The sequence below is a fragment of the Esox lucius genome, chromosome 14 (assembly GCF_011004845.1).
Source record: "Esox lucius isolate fEsoLuc1 chromosome 14, fEsoLuc1.pri, whole genome shotgun sequence".
In the NCBI taxonomy this organism is placed as follows: Eukaryota; Metazoa; Chordata; class Actinopteri; order Esociformes; family Esocidae; genus Esox; species Esox lucius.
This window is the reverse complement of record NC_047582.1, coordinates 34,799,905-34,826,785: the sequence shown is the minus strand read 5'-3', so window position 1 is coordinate 34,826,785 and position 26,881 is coordinate 34,799,905. Positions and strand designations below refer to the sequence as shown.

The 26,881-nt window shown below is 41.7% G+C and overlaps 2 protein-coding genes across 2 annotated transcripts; one reads left to right on the top strand and one right to left on the bottom strand.

The window, feature by feature from the left end:
- Positions 1-11,046: 11,046 nt before the first annotated feature.
- On the bottom strand, positions 11,047-19,971 carry rergla (RERG/RAS-like a). The gene is made up of 5 exons (XM_010898989.5): positions 17,299-19,971; positions 17,123-17,179; positions 15,836-15,909; positions 14,914-15,062; positions 11,047-13,312 (listed from the first exon to the last, which is right to left on the bottom strand). Exons 1-5 carry the CDS (start codon positions 17,348-17,350, stop codon positions 13,027-13,029), a joined length of 618 nt encoding a protein of 205 aa, XP_010897291.1. The 5' UTR covers positions 17,351-19,971; the 3' UTR covers positions 11,047-13,026.
- On the top strand, positions 11,394-11,822 carry LOC114840847 (keratin-associated protein 21-1-like). Its single transcript, XM_029125142.2, has one exon. The coding sequence runs from the start codon at positions 11,394-11,396 to the stop codon at positions 11,820-11,822; it is 429 nt and encodes a 142-aa protein (XP_028980975.2).
- Positions 19,972-26,881: the final 6,910 nt, after the last annotated feature.

Genomic DNA, 26,881 nt, shown 5'->3' with positions numbered 1-26,881 from the left:
ACTGTCAATACTGCCAATAATGCCAATACTCCCAATACTGTCAATAATGCCAATAATGTAAATAATGTCAATACTGTCAATAATGTAAATAATGTCAATAATGCCAATACTGTCAATAATGTAAATAATGCCAATACTGTCAATAATGTAAATAAGGTCAATACGGTCAATAATGCCAATACTATCAATACTGTCAAAAATGGTAATAATGCCAATACTGTCAATACTGTCAATAATGCCATTACTGTCAATACTGTCAATACTGCCAATAATGCCAATACTACCAATACTGTCAATACTGCCAATACTACCAATACTGTCAATACTGCCAATAATGCCAATACTGTCAATACTGTCAATACTACCAATACTGCCAATACTACTAATACTACCAATACTGTCAATAATGCCAATACTGTCAATACTGTAAATAATGTCAATACTGTCAATAATGCCAATACTGTCAATACTGCGAGCATAAGCGATCAGCAGGACTATGCAGGAAAGTCTATCTGTCTAACAAGGTCAGGGGTTCTGTTTTTAGGAACAGGGAGCTGAATGAGGGGACATATGACCGTGATGGGTGCAAACTCTGGAGGGCTGAACAGGGTTGACACTGAGGTTATGGAGGGCTGAACAGGGTAGACACTGAGGTTATGGAGGGCTGAACAGGGTAGACACTGAGGTTATGGAGGGCTGAACAGGGTAGACACTGAGTTTATGGAGGGCTGAACAGGGTAGACACTGAGGTTATGGAGGGCTGAACAGGGTAGACACTGAGGTTATGGAGGGCTGAACAGGGTAGACACTGAGGTTATGGAGGGCTGAACAGTGTAGACACTGAGGTTATGGAGGGCTGAGCAGGGTAGACACTGAGGTTATGGAGGGCTGAACAGGGTAGACACTGAGGTTATGGAGGGCTGAGCAGGGAGACACTGAGGTTATGGTATCTCTGAAATTCAACACTATTTTTGTTTGCTCCTTGGGGTTTAAGGCTGGGTGATTTGTAAAAGCACTTTTTGACAGCTGCCGATGTAAAAAGGACTTTATAAATACATTTGATTGATTGATTCATCTGTAGTCCTGTGGAGTTACCATTACATGTGTGTGTGTGTGTGTGTGTGTGTGTGTGTGTGTGTTTGCCTGTGTGTGTGTGTGTACTACCCAGGTTCCTAAGTTGTTCCATCCATTCTACATCACTCCTACTTCTCAGGGTTCATTCGATTTTTTTAAGCCCCTAGAAATAGGAATTTGACCTCAGTTCAGCCCTATAGCTCAATGGTAACGGCAGAGTGTTCGGCCCTAAAGAAAGCGACTGCAACAAAATCAAACCAAATCAAAAGTGATAGTGACATAGGTTCATCACCATCGATGTGTTGGTCATCTACAGTATCATTTTGGATGACTAGAATCGTAGATGTTATGCTAAAGGATAGTTATGGATTCATTGAGAGGGATTTTTCCAAAAATACCTATACTTGTACTGCATTCAAATCCACAACCTCTTGCTTTGGGTTTGAACACTGCTCTACATACTGAACTGGACAGTTGATAATGTTTCTTCAAGAAATATACGGAGTAGACTTTCACTCGTAGAAACGGGGGGCACGGTTTCTGTCATCCTCTGCCGAAATACACTCACCTAAAGGATTATTAGGAACACCTGTTCAATTTCTCATTAATGCAATTATCTAATCAACCAATCACATGGCAGTTGCTTCAATGCATTTAGGGGTGTGGTCCTGGTCAAGACAATCTCCTGAACTCCAAACTGAATGTCAGAATGGGAAAGAAAGGTGATTTAAGCAATTTTGAGCGTGGCCTGGTTGTTGGTGCCAGACGGGCCGGTCTGAGTATTTCACAATCTGCTCAGTTACTGGGATTTTCATGCACAACCATTTCTAGGGTTTACAAAGAATGGTGTGAAAAGGGAAAAACATCCAGTATACAGCAGTCCTGTGGGCGAAAATGCCTTGTTGATGCTAGAGGTCAGAGGAGAATGGGACGACTGATTCAAGCTGATAGAAGAGCAACTTTGACTGAAATAACCACTTGTTACAACCGAGGTATGCTGCAAAGCATTTGTGAAGCCACAATACGCACAACCTTCAGGCGGGTGGGCTACAACAGCAGAAGACCCCACCGGGTACCACTCATCTCCACTACAAATAGGAAAAAGAGGCTACAATTTGCACGGGCTCACCGAAATTGGACAGTTGAAGACTGGAAGAATGTTGCCTGGTCTGATGAGTCTCGATTTCTGTTGAGACATTCAGATGGTAGAGTCAGAATTTGGCGTAAACAGAATGAGAACATGGATCCATCATGCCTTGTTACCACTGTGCAGGCTGGTGGTGGTGGTGTAATGGTGTGGGGGATGTTTTCTTGGCACCCTTAGTGCCAACTGGGCATCATTTAAATGCCACGGCCTACCTGAGCATTGTTTCTGACCATGTCCATCCCTTTATGACCACCATGTACCCATCCTCTGATGGCTACTTCCAGCAGGATAATGCACCATGTCACAAAGCTCGAATCATTTCAAATTGGTTTCTTGAACATGACAATGAGTTCACTGTACTGAAATGGCCCCCACAGTCACCAGATCTCAACCCGATAGAGCATCTTTGGGGTTTGGTGGAACGGGAGCTTCGTGCCCTGGATGTGCATCCCACAAATCTCCAATCAACTGCAAGATGCTATCCTATCAATATGGTCCTAATAATCCTTTAGGTGAGTTTATGTGCCTCCATGTCAATGAAGAGGGATTGTTCCAAAAATGACAAAACTTCTACTGTTGTTGTCTCTCTGGACACAAGTGCAGTACAGTGTTTGAAGTAATATATACTGATATAACTTTTATATCTGTGTTGTTAGTCTATGCAGACGGTATTATTATGTCCCCTTAGGGACATTTGTGTAAATCTAGAGTCACCTTTGGAAAAAACATTCTGTCCTGAATTATTTATAATATTGTTGATTTTTTGTTTGAGCCAGCTGCCGAAATCTGTTTCCCCTTCAATCTACAGGGATTTATTCAAAAATCACTAAACTTAAATGGTTTTCTGTCACTCCCTCTCAGACACTTTCAGTAATTTCTTTGAATTTAAGAATATAGTTTAATTTAAATGAAAAGGGACAACAAAATCTGTGCCCTACAGTAAATCAAAAGGGATTTTTCCAAAAGTAACCAAACATTCGCCTGTGCATTTACTGCATCCTGCTCTACAAACTGAGCTACTCAGACAGTAAGTATGGCAAGTGAAATAAACAGAGTGGATTTTCATTCAATGATACTGGGAACACAGTTTACGTCAGCCAACTACCAAAGTCCACGTCCCTTTTAATCCACAGTGATTTATCCAAAAATGTCTCAACTTATTCTGTTTTCATTCTCTACCTCTCCAACACTGTGGTATTTGTATCTCAGAATTACATAACTGCTGTATTTGTATCTCAGAATTACATAACTGCTGTACTTGTATCTCAGTATTACATAACTGCTGTACTTTTATCTCAGAATTACATAGCTGCTGTATTTTTATCTCAGAATTACATAACTGCTGTACTTGTATCTCAGTATTACATAACTGCTGTACTTGTATCTCAGTATTACATAACTGCTGTACTTTTATCTCAGAATTACATAGCTGCTGTATTTTTATCTCAGAATTACATAACTGCTGTACTTGTATCTCAGTATTACATAACTGCTGTACTTTTATCTCAAAATTACATAACTGCTGTATTTGTATCTCAGTATTACATAACTGCTGTATTTGTATCTCAGTATTACATAACTGCTGTACTTTTATCTCAAAATTACATAACTGCTGTATTTGTATCTCAGTATTACATAACTGCTGTATTTGTATCTCAGTATTACATAACTGTTGTATTTGTATCTCAGTATTATATAACTGCTGTATTTGTATCTCAGTATTTCATTGCCTCTGTACTGGTATGTCAAAGTTCTCACCCTGAGAGGTTTAGCGTAGTATTTTGCTTAGACTGCGAAGGATTAGTGAAAGTGAACATTTAACTTTGGCTTATGTTTCTTGTTTTCAAATGTTTCAGTTTTCCTTTTTGAAGGCCCCTGCTTTAAATCCAAACTAATTGGACTGTTTATCCACAGGTTCTGACATCTTGTTTAGAACCCACCACAGGTCCATCAAGTTGACTTGAGGTGTATGGATCCTATATGCGTCCTAGTTGGCACCCTTGAGAACAGTAGAGTTTGGTGCATAGCCTCCCTGAGTGACAGTACTGTGACTGTTCTCTTCTTCTGCCCTCTTAGAAATGATGTCCCCTGTAAACAAATGTACCCTGTACCATTCAAAACACTTCAGCGTAGATTTATCAAGTGGAATGTTTGACTGTGTTCCCACACAGTCGGCTCCCATTACTTGCCAGCCATCTGGAGTGCTGCTTGGTTTAACTAGCAGAGAAATGTATATATTGCATACCCGAGTCATTTCAAAAAAATGTTTTGGCCTTCTTATGTGGGTTGCATAAAGCAACAACCTATACGAACAACCTACAACCTACATTATACATCTACTTCCACCTACATTACAAAGACCTATATCAACCTACATGATATGGACCTACAGTATGAATCAAATGTTTGGATACTTTCAAGGGTATTTCTTAATTTTTTTAGACATATTATAGAATAATAGTAAAGACAACCCTATTATTTGACAGACATCAACCTACATGACATAAACCTACATCAAACTACAAGGCGTAAACATATGAACCTACATAACCTGGGCCTATATCAACTTGCAGCTTTTTTCCTGTCTACTGAGTGATGTACCACAGAATACCATTGGAGGAATTATTTCTGTCATCAACTTACTATTGCCATTTACCATGAAGTACTAATTCTATTCTTACTACACCACTACTAATATTGAAATTAATCTTGAACAATGTCTTTCCAGTACAATAAATATTTAGCTAGCTAGTTCCCATTGGTGATGATAAACCAATGCTTGAACCCTCATTTTTTATTACTCAAAGCTTTTCAGAAACACACTGCGCTTTTGCGACATCTGCTGGTCAAAAATCTATACTGCACGTTTGATGTTGCAGGCAAAGTTACAAAATGTTATCCTGATCAGTTTAGAATATGGAAGATGACAGTGGGGTTGGATTAAGTGGCGATTTTAAAGATATTAAAATACATTACCTTTCTGAAAGGATTACAACTTACCTGGCAGCTTATCTCAATATACATTCAGAAAAGCAACCATAGGAGAAGATACTAACTGTGTTTTATTTTTTTACCTGGTCTGCTGATGGTGATGTAGACAGAGAAGTCCAGAAGAAGAAGATGAAATTGTCGTTCTGGGGATTTTAAAGCCCTTTTTCTATCCATTCTGTGTGGTTCCCACTAGGACTTCATTACACTGCCCGCGGGCCCCAGCGGGCCCCTGGTGGACGTCTGTGCGGCCCGTGTTGTGTCCAACATTGCACCAAGGGTTGCATTGGTTTGTCTTGCGGGGGCCCAACACTGATGTCTGATCAACCAAAGTGGCCCCCGTTGGAAAATGTGTGATGAACACTGCACTAAGGTGATGCGTGGGCATTTTTGGGCGCCGGGGAAGCTCACCACGCAGAGTTCAGAACAGTAGCCAGTTGTCTTCCCCATCCCACTCACACTTCAGGCTACTCCGCCAATAATGTTCTCAAAATGCCAGGAACTGGCAGCCAAGTCTAAACCGCATAGCTGGAACTACGTCCAGGTGCAAATCAGTAGCCTCTTTAACATTATACTTACTGTATATTATATTATTGTATAGGCACGCTAGCCAAGACTGTGTGAGTGAAGGCGTGTCCGTGAGTGTGTGCAAAAGTGGGCCTTTTTGTGTGAGTGTGTAAAACTGCAGAAAGGCTCAGTGGTGCAGAACAGCATGCTGGGAAGGCATGTCGTTTGTGGAGAGACCATGTCAATACCATGTCCAGATCAATAGCACACCTTCATGTACACATCATCTGTTGAGAGAGGGCCTAAGCATCTCAGCCTTCACTTCTTATTGAGAGTCAGACACCAAGACAGATGCTTTTCTAACTCTCTGTCTCTCTCTCTCACACACACACACACACACACACCATCAGCTAACAGCAGCGGGGCACCTGGGTACACCTGGGCCCTCATTGCCGGAGCTACGCCTAATTTCCAGGTTTGATATTAGGCATTACTGGATCCTCCGGCCCCCATGTCAGAGACGGGATAATCCCTCGCGTCTCACTGCTCTACTGGAGCGGCACAGTGAGTCATACAGACTGGAACTGTTACCCGGGCTTCACAAATGGGCTGCCTGGCTGTCACCATCTGGGCCTCAAACAACACTGGATTTGGACTGAGACACATTCTGTGGGCTTGAGGGTTTGCGACTTGACATTTCTAGGACAGACTTTGATCCTCCTGTTTGGTGGTTGTGGGGAGAAGCCGTTGAAGAGTCGAGAGACCTGTTTGAAGGACAGCCGCCATACTGACAACGGTCCCAAGCCCACTGCTTTGGGCCCAGTTCTGGGTGTCACCATTTTGCTGAATTGAACTTTAAAAATTAACTGAGCTGTGCTCTCTGTGCCATTTTGAACCAGCCCACTGGGAGGATAAGTAAAACATCTTTGTATCTATAAACTCTGTTCATGCCTGTTTCAAACATGCAGCCTTTGTCCTGACAATACAAAGACGCATAGTGATCTGATTGGGCTCAGATCTTACGAGTGTAAATGGGCAATATTTGGTCAGGATCAGGACTAAATCGTTGAAGAACTCATTAGTGACAGGTATGTACGGGACTCTAGAGAGACAACCCTGTGCGATTGGGTTTCAGATAACAGGCTGCTGACGTTTGATGACATGGTTTCACTATGTGGTTATAGTGAATAAGGCTCAAAAAGACTGAAATCTAAGTCACTTTCTCAACTTGAGTTAATTCACAGTAGGTTTAAGCTGGAGAAAGGAATTAATGAAGCTGTATTCTCTTTACCCAGGTCAAATCCAAGAAATAGCCATGGATTGTTTGACGAGATCAAATGGGGTTGTTATTAAAACGGCTTCTAAGAGGAAGTCATGCTCGAGGTGTGATGAGATTTGGAGGTTTGGCCTCACAAGATTGGGATTAGTAAGGCTAAGATGATTGGAGCAGAGCTTTCTCAAATGTCAAGTCATGTTTTTTTTCTGCCAAAGTCATGTCTGTCCTCTTGTTTAAGCAACATCCCTGCTGTGTCTCCTTAATGGGAAGAGGAATTTTAGGTTTAGACAATGTCAACCAACCGATGATGGCCCTGTCACACGGAGGCCATCCCACACGTGGGATCGGTTTAGGTCTTCTTTCTGATTCCAGGCTAACTGCTGCTCACTGGAAGAGTTGGGTTGGGAGCACATGCCTTGGTTCCATAACCAGTAGCTCGCTGTCAACAGACACACTTCGATCCCTCTATGTTCTCCCTAGACAGGATAAATCCGTCTCCCTCTTCTCTCTTTCTCCTTCCCGCTCTCTCCTTCTCTCTCTTCTTTCCACACATCTATTTTTTTCTTTCTTTCTCTCTATTTAACTTCAGTTTTACTTCTCCGCCACATCCCTCCTTCACCCCCTGTCCCCTCTTTGCATATCTGTCAGTGGTTCCCTCCTTCATGGAAGAGAAGCTCTGTGAAGGTGTTCTGGTAAACACATCATTCAACCTGTTCCCAGATTTAGTGGAGGGGTTTACTCCTGGGGGTGTTGATGGGGAACAGGCTAGCCCTGTGTGTGACTGTGTGTGTGTGTGTGTGTGTGTGTGTGTGTGTGCGCACAGGTGTAACACTCACAGCTAACCTGCTTTTGTTCATAACACCACTGCTTTGAGACAGTGAAGCGGAGAGAGCGAGAGTCTGAAGTGGAGAGAGAGTGTAGGGGAGAGAGAGTGTTTGGGAGAGAGAGAGTGTTTGGGAGAGAGAGAGTGTGGGGGAGAGAGAGAGACTGAAGCAAAGAGAGAGAGCGTCTGGGTTCGATCATAATCCTCTCACAAAGAAATTGTCAAAGTTGACATTGATTTACTCAGCTACGGGCCGCCTCAGTATTCTGAGCAGCATTAATCCCTGTGAGTTCCAGTAATGATTCATGTGTTTGTTCTCCTCATGATGCCAACGACACCTTGGTAACAACATTGGATTCCACAGAGAACAAAAGATCTGAGAGGACATAAATTACAGATATCCAAGATGAAATAAAAGGACGGAACAAAAAAAAAGATTTTGAAGTATCTCTATTTTATTAATTCTAAAGTACACAATGAATCATATGGTCTAACCCATATATAATGATACATGTACACAAGTGTCATCACATCATTGTAAACTAAAGACGCTTTGATAAGAGTCATGTGGGCAAATTCTCACAGGAATGTCCTGAAGCTGAACAGCTAACGGTTCCCTCTTCTACAGACACACACACATACGGAACCATTTAGGAATCAACCAGGGAACATTTTCCATCTAATGACTCCAGGTGTGTGTTGACAGTGTAGCTATCTGTTGTTAACCTGAACCTAACACCCATGATCTCTGAACTGAACCCAACACCCAGGATCAGGAAACTGAACCCAACACCCAGGATCAGGAAACTGAACCCAACACCCAGGATCTCTGAACTGAACCCAACACCCAGGATCAGGAAACTGAACCCAACACCCAGGATCAGGAAACTGAACCCAACACCCAGGATCAGGAAACTGAACCCAACACCCAGGATCAGGAAACTGAACCCAACACCCAGGATCAGGAAACTGAACCCAACACCCAGGATCTCTGAACTGAACCCAACACCCAGGATCAGGAAACTGAACCCAACACCCAGGATCTCTGAACTGAACCCAACACCCAGGATCAGGAAACTGAACCCAACACCCAGGATCTCTGAACTGAACCCAACACCCAGGATCAGGAAACTGAACCCAACACCCAGGATCAGGAAACTGAACCCAACACCCAGGATCAGGAAATTGAACCTAACACCCAGGATCTCTGAACTGAACCCAACACCCAGGATCAGGAAACTGAACCCAACACCCAGGATCAGGAAACTGAACCCAACACCCAGGATCAGGAAACTGAACCTAACACCCAGGATCAGGAAATTGAACCTAACACCCAGGATCTCTGCACTGAACCCAACACCCAGGATCTCTGAACTGAACCCAATACCCAGGATCAGGAAATTGAACCTAACACCCAGGATCTCTGAACTGAACCCAACACCCAGGATCAGGAAACTGAACCTAACACCCAGGATCTCTGAACTGAACCCAACACCCAGGATCTCTGAACTGAACCCAACACCCAGGATCAGGAAACTGAACCCAACACCCAGGATCAGGAAACTGGACTCCTACAGGCAATGCTACAGACACAGCCCTGCCAGGTGACTCTATAAGTCTATATGGACACAGCCCTGCCAGGTGACTCTATGAGTCTATATGGACACAGCCCTGCCAGGTGACTCTATGAGTCTATATGGACACAGCCCTGCCAGTTGACTCTATGAGTCTATACGGACACAGCCCTGCCAGGTGACTCTATGAGTCTATATGGACACAGCCCTGCCAGGTGACTCTATAAGTCTATATGGACACAGCCCTGCCAGGTGACTCTATAAGTCTATATGGACACAGCCCTGCCAGGTGACTCTATAAGTTTATATGGACACAGCCCTGCCAGGTGACTCTATGAGTCTATATGGACACAGCCCAGTCGGATGACTCTATAAATCTATATGGACACATCCCAGCCAGGTGACTCTGGGAGTCTATAAATCTAGACCTCATATTTAGCTCACATGGTTCCATTGGGAGATTCAATATATTCACACGGCAGTATCCATTGGGGGGTAGTTTCTCTTTTTCTACTCCTGTTTTCCCTACTCTCTCATTCCCACTGTCTCCATCTCCTTTCTCTCTCTCCCACATTCTCACTCAATCTGTCTCTGTCCAAATACAAGTGAGGCCGGCATTGGGTTTCAGACGGGGAAGCCTTCGGTTGGTCAGTGGGATCCAGGCCCCATGGAGCAATGAAATCCAATGTCTGGGTTGAGTTACTCTTTGGCAACCACTTTGGTTCACTGGGAAATAACGCAGCAGTAGCTTCACACATACACCAAATCTATTGATTGAACGTTTTTCTAATTGGTTTAAAGTGATGTTACGATTTAAAGCCAAGAATACAGTTTTCAGAGGTGTTTCTTTGTTCACCGTTTTCTTTCAGAGAGGGGCATAACAAAAACAACATTAAACAGCATATTTACATTTAATAACCCAGTAACACAAAACAAAATGTAAGACAAAACTCAATGCTCAGTCTAACTTAGACACTGTCTATACCATATCTAAGGAAGAGAACATAAAATATATTAGTCTACCCCCAATTCAACCTGTGTGTCGTCTGTCGTGTCTTTATCCTAAAGGAGAACGAGTGTTCCTCATGTTTTTTATCCTGCTGAGGGACCAAACAAGTAGATACTCATGATCTCTACTATTTACCCTGAACGTGGAGAGGTTTTACCACATATGGAGAGGTTTTACCACTTATGGAGAGGTTTTACCACATATGGAGAGGTTTTACCACTTATGGAGAGGTTTTACCACATATGGAGAGGTTTTACCACATATGGAGATGTTTTACCACTTATGGAGAGGTTTTACCACATATGGAGAGGTTTTACCACTTATGGAGAGGCTTTACCACATTTGGAGAGGTTTTACCACATATGGAGATGTTTTACCACTTATGGAGAGGTTTTACCACATATGGAGAGGTTTTACCACTTATGGAGAGGCTTTACCACATTTGGAGAGGTTTTACCACATATGGAGAGGTTTTACCACTTATGGAGAGGTTTTACCACACATGGAGAGGTTTTACCACTTATGGAGAGGTTTTATCACTTATGGAAAGGTTTTACCACATATAGAGAGGTTTTACTATGGGGGGGACTATTGTTGGCTTTGGATCACAAACATAAACATAAATAAAACCACAACAGGAAACACGAATAGACCACAGTTCTTTATTAACAATGTATTATCGCTATTCAAGTGAATATTTAGCAACATGGAAATAAACAGAGAGTCATTTTGTAATACAATATACCTTTCATTGAAAAAATAACCACTGAAATAATTGACCCTAAAACAATAACTGGGCAAATCAAATTCAGCCTCTCTTCAAAATGCATGTATACCGATACGAACCCAAAGGACCCTCTCTTTCCTGGATCCATTAGTAGAAACACAGGGAACAGGATCTGTTTGCAACGTTCTGTATTAATTGCTGTGACTGCTTGACAGCCTGCCAGTGTGCTGCCACAGTGGAACGCATGGAGCGTTTTAGCCAATGATGAATGGATGGAAACCGCTATGGAAACCGCTTTGGAAAGCACTATGGAAACCGCTTTAGAAAGCACTATGGAAAGCGCTATGGAAACCGCTTTAGAAAGCGCTATGGAAACCGCTTTAGAAAGCGCTATGGAAACCGCTTTAGAAAGCGCTATGGAAACCGCTTTAGAAAGCGCTATGGAAACCGCTTTGGAAAGCACTATGGAAAGCGCTATGGAAACCGCTTTAGAAAGCGCTATGGAAAGCGCTATGGAAACCGCTATGGAAAGCGCTATGGAAACCGCTTTGGAAAGCGCTATGGAAAGCGCTATGGAAACCGCTTTGGAAAGCGCTATGGAAACCGCTTTGGAAAGCGCTATGGAAACCGCTATGGAAAGCGCTATGGAAACCGCTATGGAAAATACTGTGAAGGCTTTGAGATTTATTTTAAATAAGTAATAATGAGAACATCAGGTGGACATTAGTAGCTCAATGTGTTCTTCATTCGTGGCAGGATTAAATATATAGGAAATATTGTGCTGTTTAGGAATCAGTCCTGTCGTCATCTTTTGGTCTATCAGAAAGATTTAAAAGGACCTCTAATCTACTTGGATGTAAGAAGATCTCTGGTCTATCAGGAGGATATAAGATCTCTGGTCTATCAGGAGGATCTAAGAAGATCTCTGGTCTATCAGGAGGATCTAAGAAGATCTCTGGTCTATCAGGAGGATCTAAGAAGATCTCAGGTCTATCAGGAGGATATTAGAAGATATCTGGTCTATCAGGAGCATATAAGAAGATCTCTGGTGTATCAGGAGGATATTAGAAAATCTCTGGTCTATCAAGAGGATATAAGAAGATTTCTGGTCAATCTGGAGTCTCAAAGAAGATCTCTGGTCCATCAGGATATAAATATAAATGGACATATTGTCAGGAGGATGTAAAATAATATATTGGATCCAAAAGGATCCAACAACATCGCTGGTTTAAATGGAGGATCTAAAAGGATCTCAATTCTATCATCAGGACCTCAGATAATCATACTCTCTCCAACCTTCATATTTGTCTGTTGGTGTCCAATTGGAATTGACTCCCTCCAAAGATAACAACAAAGAGGCAGTGTGACGTAGCTAAACGATCGCACACTCAAAGGCTTAAGGTCAGCGTCTAATATAAAAACAATATCACTGACCGCTTCCACCTTTCACATGGGAAGATCAACAGAAGGATCAAATTACAGGATCGCCTGCAGGTTGTTGTGTCCCCACATAACTTTCAGTTACCATTCCAACAACAGCAAAAGCAAGAGCAGGCTGTGACTCAAGCCAGTGGAGTTTCCCCCTTATAACGTGAAGCTCTGTGAGTCCTTCTGCTGGGAGAAAGACGCTACATACATCCAATCCATCTTCATCATCAACAAGGTTATCATCATCATTCACCAAATGATTGCTAGCTCAAAGTCTATTCTGGCGGGTCGAATTGGTGTACTCTTTCTTACCAACCATTCCATGATCAGCAATAACAGCAAAAGCAAGTGAGTATGCAAAGTCCATGTTATCGATCGTGGGTTAATACAATGTTATTGATCGATTTTTATCCAATCAACAGAAGTCCCTGGCCTGCCTTCTCAATGGTATGACTCCGCCCTCCAGTCACAGCTCACACAGATTTCCTCCTCTTTCCAAAGACGTTATTGATGAGTTTGGCCATTGACTTGGAGCCACTGGGTCTTCGTCTCCTGTCCTTGCATTTGCCCCCCAGACTGGCATTGTGGACCATCTTGGAGAACATGAGGACCACCTCCTGGTAGTGCTCGGCCGCCGAGAGCTCGTAGAACTGGCACCGCAACTCAGCAGCAAGACGCTGGCCCTCCTCGCGACGTACCTCCCTCACGTGACACAGGTCCTGTTTGTTACCCACCAGGAACACCAGTGTGTCTGCATCCCTGAGGAGAGACAAGGAGACAGAAGGACAGGTGAGAGGTCAAGTCCAAGACTAGAACCTGGGTTTCATTCAAACAAATGTTTCCACATTGTCTTAATGTAGTAGTTTTACATTCATACAGCACAAATACCAGACAGAGTTATAATAATGCAATGCAGGTGTCACTGAAAGGAGCCCTTAATGGGACAGCAGGCTAGCAGGAACAGGACTTAGGGTTAGGTTTTAATCAATCAATTATGTATTTTAAGTCATTTGGCAGTTGTCCCAAAGTGCTTATACAGATACCCAGCCTGAAACCCCAAAGACCAAGCAACAACAACAAATTGATGCACCGTGGCTAGAAAAACTAACTAGTAGGGCTGGAATCTAGGAAGAAACCTAGAGAAGAGACAGACTCTGAGGAGTGAACAGTCCTCTTCTGGTTGTGCTGAGTGAAAACGATGAGAGAACATGACTTTTTAGGCCACATCGATGTTTTTGCATGATCAGATGACCAGCAACTCAGTCATTATAGGTACGGATGTAGGTATGGCTACAGTTATGTGGTATTTCTGTGGGTGATGACAATCCTAAATGGAGAAAAAACCTTCCAAAAACCAGTTTAACAATTACACTGCAATGTCATAAGATGCCTGAACAACAGCTACATTCTCATAATCGTGGCAGTGGATTCCAACAGCCATTAGATACAGTATTTAGTAACAGCAGTGGATTGTCTGGAGATAATCACACGAGGAGTCAATACAGTGTTGACCTACTGGCAACAGGAACGGAGGGCTTTGCAGGGTGTCAGACAACAGGGATAGTAAAAACACGCAGAATCAATTGCACCTCAACCAATGGGGTCTCCTCAAGATGGAAGTTGCGATTATCCAGTGTGTGGATTATCCAGGTGTGTGGATTATCTAGGTGTGTGTGTTAGAACTGTAAAGTGTGTGGATTATCCAGTGGGTGGATTATCTAGGTGTGTGTGAGAGATCTGTAAAGAGTGTGGATTTTCCAGTGTGTAGATTATCCAGGTGTGTGTGAGATTTGTAAGGAGTGTGGATTATTCAGTGTGTGGATTATCCAGGTGTGTGTGAGATCTGTAAGGAGTGTGGATTATCCAGGTATGTGTGAGATCTGTAAGGAGTGTGGATTATCCAGGTATGTGTGAGATCTGTAAGGATTGTGGATTATCCAGGTGTGTGTGAGATCTGTAGTATGTGGATTATCCAGGTGTGTGTGAGATCTGTAAGGAGTGTGGATTATTCAGTGTGTGGATTATCCAGGTGTGTATGCGATCTGTAAAGAGTGTGGATTATTCAGTGTGTGGATTATCCAGGTATGTGTGAGATCTGTAAGGATTGTGGATTATCCAGGTGTGTGTGAGATCTGTAAGGATTGTGGATTATCCAGGTGTGTGTGAGATCTGTAGTATGTGGATTATCCAATGTGTAGATTATCCAGGTGTGTGTGAGACCTGTAAAGAGTGTGGATTATCCAGTGTGCAGATTATCCAGATGTGTGTGAGATCTGTAGTGTGTGGATTATCCAAAGTGTAGATAATCCAGGTGTGTGTGAGATCTGTACGGTGTGTGCACAAACTCTACAGGTGTCTACCTTTTGGCCCCTCCCAGTTGTAGCTCCCTGATCAGGTGAACAACGGCTTTGGCTGAGATGAAGGAGGACCGATCACTGATGTCGTAAACCACAACGAAGCCATCGGCCCAGTGGATCTGGTCCGTCAGAGTCGACTTCCCCTCACTGGCCTGCCAGGAAACATCAACAGGAGAAGTACTGGATGTCAATCAGGATATCGGATACACACAATTTGAGGTTAATTGAAGGGAGCCGTTACAGCTAGAATAGAATGATGCTAGAATGGGATTAATGGAACGCCATTGCATTCATTTGATTCCATCTGTTATGAGCCGGTCCTCTTGTTTAAAGTGACACAAGCAGTAAATCACACATACATTTTCAAATAATTAGCCTTTTTGATAAATATACCATCATCATGATGTCCTGCAGCCTTTGGCAAACAGTAATAGGGATTTTGTTATCACAGAAATCCTTTAACTCTTGGCATTAATGCTCCAACACTTTCAAAGCAATGACTTTTGGCAAAAATACTTCCTGTGAGACTGATTCAGACTAATTGGTTGCAGGTAAAGTGCTGTATTTCAGTGATTTATAAAGTGCACCGCAGGACTGTGTTGTGATTACATTAGAACAACCAGGGGGCGGGGCCAGTGGCAGGAAGGAGCTTGGCCAGGCACAGTAAGTGAGATGGATTACTCAGGGCTGTCTGGTGCACTTTAACTTTGAGGATCTTTACTTTACAGCAGAAAGCAAATGTCAGTGTGAGACCATCCTGATGACATTGTAATTGTGACCAAAAATACTGATATTACAATTTCTGTTTTAGTGATGTAGCAGACGCTCATATCCAGAGTGACGTAAAGAGTTTGTCGTACTGACCCACCGAAGGAATCAGACTCACAGTTCAAAATGTTACTGCAAGATCCTCCTCTAAACTCACCTGAGAGCAAGGGTCATAAAGCTCTAGATTCAGCTGCCTCCCATCAACAGAAAGGCGCTTTCTGTATATACACTCTGCATCCAGGAGACAGACAGACAGTGAAAACAAGGGGAAGTCAATATTTAAATAAAAGAGGTAATTTGACATTTCCACATCAATATTGTGGCCGAAGCCTGGTGGTGGTCACTGCCAAATTATTATTGGCAACATCTGGATTAACATTCGTCTAGCAGCAGGATATTATGCAGGCAACCCTAACTCAGATGCTATTTTTTCTTAATAAAAGCCATCATTGAAATAAACGCCAATATGTTCATTCATTATAAAGATAGTGAATTGTAGTCGAAAGCAAGTTGCATGTTTTTGTTTAAGCAAATGTAAAGAATATTTATCATATATAATATATATGTATTATATGTGTATGTGTATATCTATATTTACAATTGTATATATATTGTTCTTACATTTTTTAAGACAGATATGGAAACATACAATGTACAGACCAGACTGTTAACTATATTGCTTTATAGCAAAAAACTATACTAAGTGGAAATGGCATTCAAGAAAGATTCACTAGGGTGTGTAGAATCCATATATAATGTAGTTTCATGGAGCAATAAAGACGGTATAGCTAGTAGCACAATTTAACCCACCCACTGCATAGGTTCCAATGCAATACACTATACCTGAAAGTGGCCTATTCAAGTTACCTTATAACAATAAATGGACACTGAAGTAGAAAAACAGCATTCAAGAAATACTCATAAGGGTGTGTAAAATTCATAAAAAATTTATTTCAAGAGGCAATGCAGATGGTATAGCAGCACTTTCTAACCCATCTACATAATCTAGTTTATTTTGTTATATGGCAATTTGCATAGGTCCGTTAACATACAGAGTATCGCGTTGAATCCAATGGAGTGGCTTACATTAAAAAAAAAAGATCTATATCCTTTTTTCCATTAACTGCTCTATTTATTACAAAACAATATAAAACGTGCCTTTGGTTTACTATTTACTATCGTTAGAACAAATTACAAACAATGTTATATAATAACATGGGCGCTCCTATTTTGAAGATCTCCTCATTAACATATGATTGTGACCTAGTCGTTACTGCTGCTAGCAGAATACTGGCGTCTGATTTACAGAGCCGGGCAAAAGGAAGAATGAAAGCAGTGATATGGTCTAAAGATTAGCCCACCTCGGGAAACTTTTTTTCGTTATTTCATGTTAATTAACAATAAAGACTATCTTACAAGAGTCAAACAGTGGCTGAGACCTTACCTGACGTGGAGGAATATTCACCAATAAATCGCCTCGTCAGGAATCGAACAATGAGAGCTGAGGAAGGCAGAGATTATTATACATAATTAAAAACTTAACACAAACATAACCATTAAATGTATACTAACAACAAACAAACTATAGTATTTTCCAGGGGAATTTATAGATAATGTTACCTGATTTCCCGACCCCTTCACTTCCCAGAACTGCAAGTTTAATATCATTCATATTTGCGACTAAATAATCCCCTTACTAAAGTGGTTGGTTGTTTATCCTTCTAAAAACATTCAAATAATTACGTAGAAAAATCGTATCCCTTAAAGTCTCGCTACATAAAGTTGCAAAAAAAAAAAGTCAACTGAACAACGAGCCGAAAGCATAAAAATCTACAGTTTAGTTGCTGGTGGTTTGTTCCTCCATCGGGTTACTCTGTTCAAAGGACCAGTCAGTGCTCACGCGTCTCGACCGGACAACAAGCGCCGCGTTCCGGTGCGCGTGTTGTTATGAACAGGAGGAGAATGAGGAGGAGAACGAGGGGGAGTTGACCTGGCAGCTGGATCACCACGTCACTTTTAGGTGGATGTGACACACCGCAAGGCTTTGATAAACGAGATGCGCTCGATTTTTCATGGGGTGAGGAGGTGTGTGATTGTGTTCACCACCGCCCTTCCCCACCCATCCATCCCTCCCTTTCTCAATAACCCTACCTGTTTTTTTCTCAGACACTTTGAAGGGAACTATCATTTAGTAGGGCCCTTGATGTTAGAGTGACCTTTATGGATCTGGGCTCCCAAAGCAAAAACCATCAACCACATACTGTTGAAAAACACTCTATCCTAATATTGTAACCTGCTAAGAGCTAGTTCATCACATATTCTGAAATGAATACAATTTATGAGACTTTTTTATGATACATTGAAAACAACGAGCAAAATACTATACATGCAGGCCTTTCTATTTGTATGCATATCATGATCAAGAAACGTTTCAGAAAACAGTCTCTTTTTACTACTTTAATAATACAACTGGTGAAACAGGCTTATGCAGATGTGTTTACCTCCTGTACTTGAATACCTCAGATGTTTACTTCTGGTACTAATATATCTCAGATGTGTTTACTTCCTGTACTAGAATACCTCAGATGTGTTTACTTCCTGTACTAGAATACCTCAGATGTTTACTTCTGGTACTAGTATATCTCAGATGTGTTTACTTCCTGTACTAGAATACCTCAGATGTTTACTTCTGGTACTAGTATATCTCAGATGTATTTACTTCCTGTACTAGAATACCTCAGATGTTTACTTCCTGTACTAAAATATATCAGGTCTGTTCACTTCCTGTACTAGTATGGTTCATGCACAGTAACTTACTGTTCTAACTTCAAAAGCACATAAGTGTAAAGAGAACAGCGTATTACTTCATTAATCCCAAATTGGGAAATAGTTTTCATCACATTATGCGTCATCCAGGATTTAACAGGACAAGACTATACACATAAAAATAACAATCACATATTTAATGTTGGGTTAAGGTTTGGCCAAATAGAGCTGTGATTGTTACCCAGTCATCATACGGATTGGACACTTTCCATCTACCTCTATGCCTTTTTAGTCGACTGGAGTCTGTTTAAAAGTAGAGCAGTTCATATTGAATAATGTGCTATCTGCGATGCACTCAAGCATACAGGAGCCAAAAAAAAACTGAGCCCAAAAAAGCTGCAACATAAGCGTTGTGCCATTGCAATGACTGGAAAAACGATCCTGTATATCTTCCGTCTAAACATGATGGTGCTGTTGGTGTAATTGTTGCTGAACCTCATACACGCAATGTTTGGAAACACTTCTGATGTCGTGCAGGGAAAAGCAGAACGGTGTGCCTCCTGAATGCCAAAGAAAGCAGACCTAGTTGCACTGTACAGAGAATAGGGTAGTCCCAGCTCTCAGGCTCCAAAGGTTGTGTGGTCAGTCCCTGTGCTGGGTAAAAACCTGGAGGGCATGTTTTAAGCATTTTCCAAACTTCATCTTGTAACCTAGTCTCTCTTAGTGAACTTAACCATTTGGAATGGACACCTATCCAGGTCACAGTTTGAAAGGGCATCAGTTTAGATTCACTTTTACAGATTCGAGGTGACAATGAGGTCCCACAGCACAGTTAGGCGGTCTCCTTTAAACATGTTCCTTACCCTGATAGGTGTTTCTTTTTTTTTAACACTGTTTGGATATAGTAACTCTGGATTGGACTCCCTGAGGAAAGACAGTCACAGCCATGGCCTGTAAAATAGGTTTCATAAGATGTTGTGTCAGGTTAACGCCAGGACAGCAGTATATGTCGTGATACGTAATGTTGCTATTTTCACAAGTGAAGGTTCCATGACGAACTAACTGCTGTGTTTGCACGGCTTGTGTGGTGAACCCTGGGGACTGAACTGCAACAGTCAAAGAACTGTGCATTTCACTTCGATGGGCGTACCTGTTTAGATCAAAACACCAATTGTCTGAGCTTAAGTTACCACACATTTCCCCGTGGTTGATCTGTGGTTGATCTGTGGTTGGTCTTTACTCACTGCAGCAACAATACATACCATACAGGTGTGCTTTTCATGAGCGTATATGTAGTTTTTTCCCTGCTGGAGGACCCACAACCTTTTGACAGAATCACATCACATTTTTTTTTGTGATTTGTTCTCATATTTGCTAATATTTAATAATACATAAATAATTTGCTGTCATTACAGATTTAACTAGCTTTTGTGGTTGCAGGGACGTACTGTGTGAACAGACAATGGTTTTCCGAAGTGTTCCTGAGCCCATGCAGTGATGTCCACTACAGACTTGTGTCTGTTTTTAATGCATTGCCACTGAGGGCCCGAAGATCACGGCCATCAAATATTGGTTTTCCTACACACAGAGATTTCTCCAGATTCTCTGAATCTTTTAATGATTAATGTACCATAGATGATGAGATCCCCAACCTCTTTGCAATTTTACACTGAGAAATGTTATCCTTAAATTTGCCGTCTTTCAGAGTGGGAAACCCCTCCCCATCTTCACTTCTGACAGACTCATCCTCTCTGGGATGATCTTTTTATACCCAATCATGTTACCGACCTGTTGCCAATAGACCTAAGTAGTGGTGAGATGTTCCACAGATTTTCTTGTAGTTTTACACAACTTTTCGCGCCTTTTGTTGCCCCTGTCCCAGCTTTTTTGAAACGTGTTGCTGGCATCAAATTCAAAGTGGGCATATCTTTTTCAAGAAAAAATAGCATTTCTCTGTTTCAACATTTGATAAGTTGTCTTTGTACTATTTTCTATTGAATGTAGGATTTAAATTATTTACACATCATTGCATTCAGTTTTTTTAACATTTTACACAATTAACTTTTTGGGAGCTTAGGCCTTCAGTTGGTGTGTCCTCGGAGAAAGACAATGTGTCCAGGTGGACGATGAACAACCACCATCATCACTCCATCCTCCCAAGGAAGAACAACCTAAACAGAAGCACAATAGGGTCTTCCATAGTAAACACATGTTCAGGTTTTTATACAGGTGCATCAAAAAATATATATATATATCTTGAAATGTATCAGTTTGTCACTTTTTGGTGTCACTTTTTGATTTTAATTACGGAGAAAAATGAAATCTCCCACGACATCCACATTTTTTGAGATGCACCTGTACAAAAGCCCACACTTGATTGTCACAATGGCTAACTAAGAAAGGTGTATTCATAGGATTGATGATTCCAACCTGTGACCTCTTTAAAAGATTGTTGGCTGTTTCGGGTATTACCTTTAAATGTCAAGATCTATACAAGGTGCCTTGGACTGAATCAGGGCCAAAGCCTTCTTATCTTTAAGGTGTCTCCCTAGCTGGAATGCTTTGCATTCTGTTGGTCTAGTCATCAACTGCAGGGTTGATTCTCATGCTTGGATAAGGTCAGATACATTTTCGGGAACATTTGATGAGATTTGGCTGCACATAAAAGCAATACCCTTAATGTGAAAAAACTGAACATGTTGAGGTGAAAAAATTGTATCTCAACTCTGAGAGCATTAATCTGAACAACCCTGACCTAGATACTGGGAGATACTACCTGGTTCTGCTGATGGTGAGAGGGAGAAATAGGGAAAGAGAGGGGGATGATAGGGGTTGAGAGGAAATAGAGAGCACGGTAAAGAAGTAACGAGAGGGAAAACACAGGATAGAAAGACAGAGGGGAAAAGAGCTAAATTAGAGAGACAGAGAAAGCGAGAGGAAAGAGAAAGACATAAAAACAGAGCCAAAGAGAGAGAAAAAGATCTAAAAGAAAAAGACAGTTTATTGGTTTTTTCTCATCACGGTAGATGCCTGATATGGCTGAATTGTCCTGTTTCATTTCTTCTGATCTCATTCTCTTCCAATCTGTGTAACTTTGTGTCTATCTGTCTCCATCTCTACCTTCATCCCTTTCTAACGCCCCCACTGAGCAGGAACTTTACGGACCCGAGTTAGAGTTGGACTCGATTGTGACAGGTAGCCAAGACAATGATTTATTACTCTATCAGACGTCTAATGAAAGACCCTGGCATCAAGCTTCCCAGAAACCTACAATCTCTTAAGGCCGGCCGAAAGTTTCTATTTATGAGTTCTGTATCAGGACAGTCTGACCACAGAACCCAGAACTATGTGTCATCAGTGGACAGAGAAGAATAAAGACCAATATGTCAGTATGACAAGGGCGGTCCTGTTCACCCGCATACAACACACGCCAGACCTACTTCCCACCATCATTTCTAATTCGAGAGAGAAGATAAGTCACTAGAATGGAAACTGGAAACGGGAATAGAAATGGAGCCAAAAAACCTCTGGTCCAAGCCAAGCAGCTAAACCCTGATCTAAAGCTAGATTATTTTTAATGTTGTTTTTAAAGCTAGATCCAGGCACTCATTTCTAAGTGTGCCGTCTAGCTCTTTAAGTTTGTATGCTACAGTGACCCTCTGACTAGTCAAGGTGCCAGATGGAGCCACGCCAACAGGTTGAAGCGGACACACATTTTTAGGACACTATTATCTTCAATGTGCCGTCAATCTTCATTAACTAGAGATGGCCCTGAGGCGACCAAACCAGACATTTATCATTACATAGCCTAAATGTGCTGAGGAAGGAGCTAAGTCATTTATCTTTTATCTCCACCGAATAAAAAACCTCTCCCACAGTTTCCAGTACAGAACCGTTTATTTCAAACCAGATGGGGGAAGCGTCTGTTTTGGCTTGGCACATATAATCATGAAGGTTGCTGTCAGAAGGCCAGAATTGTTTAAGATTCTGCAATCTGTGAATATGATGGATTATAAATACGGTTCTTGTAAAATGAGGATGTAATCATTTGGCTGTTTTTACTGAAAGTGGTTTTTAGTTTATGACATTAAAGCTTTATCTCACTTAGGGCCGTCATATGGAAGATACTGTATCATACTGCCCATACAAAGGTTTACAAATGGTTTCCTTACCAACGCAAACACAGATTTCCATAAAAAACATTTGTGTTACTGTTATTATATACTGTAGTGTGTTGAAATGTATTTATTTAAAGGAATATTCTCTAAAATTTAAATCTGAAATGATTTGAAGGTTGGGGCAAGTCGGGGTCGCCAACCTCAGATCATCAGTAGTGTTGATGTCTTGTCCTTTTGACACAGTAACCCCAGCTGTGGTATTAACTGGTGAGGGCTAAAAGTTCGGCTCAGCAATCGTTTGGTTTTCCAGTTCTGACATGCTGTCTGGTGACTGTCCTTGCTCCTCTGGTTACATGTGGCTCAGGTAAGGCCAGTGTTGTTGGTTTTATTCCCATGTGGGCCTGTTCAAAATTGAATTTGCTCTCTACTGTTAGTGGGTGGACCCACATGCTAAATGACCTAAACGTGAATGTCTTGCCAGACCCTCTGTTCCAATGTTTCTCTGTTTTGAGAGTCTCGTGGTGCCCACTGTTCGGTCAGGCTGCCTTATCTCACAGCAGAGTGGCTGAAGAACATGACATCATGTGATGCCGTGGTAGCTGTTTGGTGACATCGTCGTTGTTTTGAACTGGACATCCTGTCTTCATTTTCTATGCTGCATACAAATACCCAAGCACAACAGCTGCTGATGACGTGTGGAACTGATGAGCAGCTCTCTTGGTTGTATGATGCGTCATATTGTAATCAAGAATGGGGCTTTTCCTTCTCAATCCTGAGTGCTCATCTGGTGATGTCTTTGCAGTGTGGAGGTTTGTGTACAGTTGGAGAAAGAGTGAAAAATGTCAGGCTTTCCAAATGGATTCGGTAACTGTAAGGATAATCACATTAGTTATTGTCCTTTTGAGTAACAGATCTCCTTCTCTTGGGAGGCCTTCCCAAGAATCAGTAGACCTAATGAGTGTCTGATGTCTATGTAAGTCTTGTCTATTGGGGTATCATGTTGAACATTGATAAATGATTCTGTATTAACTTGAACAGCGATTAGTGATTCTATATGTTATCAATTTAATGAGAAATCAAGTGCATTTCCCTTAAATTCAGTTGTCTGTTACTGTTTTTTTAAAGGGACTTGTATTGTAATGTTGTTATTAGTAGTTTTCTGAGGACTCATTAAATAAAGATGCAGGCAAACAATCATGTAAAGAGAAGAACAATAATATTCCAGCTTTTGAATTACCCCTCAAGTGTCTAAGGTCTACTTTCCAATTGTACTGTCCAACTGTACTGTCCAACCATACTGGACCTTGTACTGTCCAACCGTGCTGTCCAACTGTACAGGCCCCTGTACTGTCCAACAGTACTGCCCAACTGCACTGAGCCTTGTGCTGTCCAACTGTACTGTCCAACCATACTGGACCTTGTACTGTCCAACCGTGCTGTCCAACTGTACAGGCCCCTGTACTGTCCAACAGTACTGCCCAACTGCACTGAGCCTTGTGCTGTCCAACTGTACTGTCCAACCATACTGGACCTTGTACTGTCCAACTGTACTGTCCAACCATACTGGACCTTGAACTGTCCAACCGTACTGGACCTTGTACTGTCCAACTGTACTGCCCAACTGTACTGGACCTTGAACTGTCCAACTGTACTGCCCAACTGTACTGGACCTTGAACTGTCCAACCGTACTGTCCAACTGTACTGTCCAACCATACTGGACCTTGAACTGTCCAACCGTACTGTCCAACTGTCCAACTGTACTGTCCAACCTTACTGGGCCTTGTACTGTCACACCATACAGGGCAGTAGACGTTCAGGTCTGTCCTATGACATCACAAGGGTTTAGTGAGTAGGAAGATGGAAGGAGGACAGCAGGAAACCAGATAAGCCTGCTCTCCTGCTGCTATGGCGACGGAGCGCTGGGCTCAGCTGGAGTGGCAGAGAGACACTTGAAAAAAAAAAAAGATTCTAGAAAATGTCAACAGCTCTCTCTCCCTCTCGCTCTCTCTCTGTCGCTTTCTTTCTCCCTGTCGCTTTCTCTCTCTCTCTCTGTCGCTCTCTTTCTCCCTGTCGCTTTCTCTCTCCGGGCCATGAGTGTTGTTTAATAAGTGGTTGGGTTAGCCACTGTGTGTTGACACAGAGCCGTCAACCGCCAGGAGACAGGTGGATCTGATCCAAGGTAACCTGTGTGTCATGAGCAACAACACCTTTTCAGGCCGTCCATGTAGGACTGCCATGGGTCTTCATTTAGACGGCGGAAAACAAGTGATGACATGTACCTCTGGACACTGCTCACAGCTCTTTAACCTCTAGCCTAACATGTGCTCACCTAAATATAGTTTATAATTGGGTACTTATCTTGTTTTTGTGCCTCGTTTGGGAGTAGTCCTCTCTGTTTTTAGTGAACATCAGCTATTAGCGTTCGATGGTGTCTCTCTCCGCACGTCTGAAGATGAGAAAGGCAAAATTGGCAGCAACATCCATAAATATCATCCATCCTCCCCCAGAAAGCTGAGAACCTGTGTTACATGGAGACACAGTGGAGTCGTTCAAACAATGACAGATAGACTCTGGCTCTGTCCATGAAGTGTTTAGGCTGGACTCTCCTTCAGGAGATAAAGCAGTATGAGCCCCAATGGCAGGTTAGATGCCAAGAATTATATTACGGGTCCTCGTGCGAAAATCTTCAGCAGACCTGGATTCAAATTATACTGGTTATCCATATGTGTGCTGTATTGGATTGAGCTTGATTTTCAGAATCGTCTTTAGGAACATTTTAGCGGACGCTATCCAGATTTACTTGCAATTAAGGTTAAGTGCTTTTCTCAAGGGCACGGCAAATTTTTTTTTACTGTCATGATTAGGAAGATTAGAAAGAGCAACATTTCTGGTCCAGTGACCTAGATGAAAAGGCAGTCTGCCGTCCCTGTATTTGTAGATGATAAATCTCCTTCGGGGGTTTTGGATAAAGTAGAATTAATGAGTTAGCCAGCAGACTGGCCTGAATATTTCAATTAATTTACACTAGTACTATTACTCTGAAGATAATTAATGAGTTAGCCAGCAGACTGGCCTGAATATTTCAATTAATTTACACTATTACTATTATTCTGAAGATAATTAATGAGTTAGCCAGCAGACTGGCCTGAATATTTCAATTAATTTACACTATTACTATTATTCTGAAGATAATTAATGAGTTAGCCAGCAGACTGGCCTGAATATTTCAATTAATTTACACTATTACTATTACTCTGAAGATAATTAATGAGTTAGCCAGCAGACTGGCCTGAATATTTCAATTAATTTACACTATTACTATTATTCTGAAGATAATTAATGAGTTAGCCAGCAGACTGGCCTGAATATTTCAATTAATTTACACTATTACTATTATTCTGAAGATAATTAATGAGTTAGCCAGCAGACTGGCCTGAATATTTCAATTAATTTACAGTATTACTATTACTCTGAAGATAATTAATGAGTTAGCCAGCAGACTGGCCTGAATATTTCAATTAATTTACAGTATTACTATTATTCTGAAGATAAGCTTGACATTGTGTTGGTCTAATTGACTCTACAACCAATAAACCACATCTAGTCTTCTTCACATAAAACACGGAAAAAACCCTCTTCACACTCATCTTCCCTGACTACCTGATCTCCTTGCCTGACTAACTTAATGTATTTTAATTTACATATTTACAACCCAACATTCAATTATGCACAGATAATTTCCTGATGTCACAATATTGTACCAAACCCGCAAAGACATTAATTATATTTAAGTTCTTGTATGTGGCGTAATTCTGTTAAAATAAATGATGGTGTGTGAACAGTACTGTTTCTAGTCCAGAGGTTGAAGTATTGCAGCATACCACTGTGGTTGTTTTATTTATGGAACCACTGTCTTTACATTGTCCATGGACTCTAAATGTTTTATGACAGCAGCTAACCTACGGATATTTGAATGTTGTTGAATGTTCCTGTCACAACCGTATCACAAACCAAACGGGTCAGACTGCGTTTTGAGGGGGTCATGGCGCGCCCCCCAGCTTGGTGGTACTAAATGTTTTGGCAGTGAGGGTGCAGGGCGTCTGTCAGAAGAGTCCTGTTAGATGTGCTCTGCCTGATGTCACAGTCACAGCCGGCTTCAAAAGACACTCGTCACAAACGGCCTCCTGGAAGGTGCTCTACTTTTGAACCGGTTCATAAAACCCTGTAGGCCCTAGTTGAAAGTAGTGCACTATAAAACCCTGTAGGCCCTAGTTGAAAGTAGTGCACTATAAAGCCCTGCAGGCCCTAGTTGAAAGTA

Bases quoted from the DNA above. Each gene is read 5' to 3' on its own strand.
- rergla (XM_010898989.5), bottom strand. From the start codon at position 17,350: ATGAATGATATTAAACTTGCAGTTCTGGGAAGTGAAGGGGTCGGGAAA. The intron at 17,180-17,298 runs GTAACATTATCT...TGCCTTCCTCAG, and splicing joins TGAAGGGGTCGGGAAATCAG to CTCTCATTGTTCGATTCCTG. The intron at 15,063-15,835 runs GTGAGTTTAGAG...GTTTCCTGGCAG, and splicing joins TTTATGACCCTTGCTCTCAG to GCCAGTGAGGGGAAGTCGAC.
- LOC114840847 (XM_029125142.2), top strand. From the start codon at position 11,394: ATGGATGGAAACCGCTATGGAAACCGCTTTGGAAAGCACTATGGAAAC.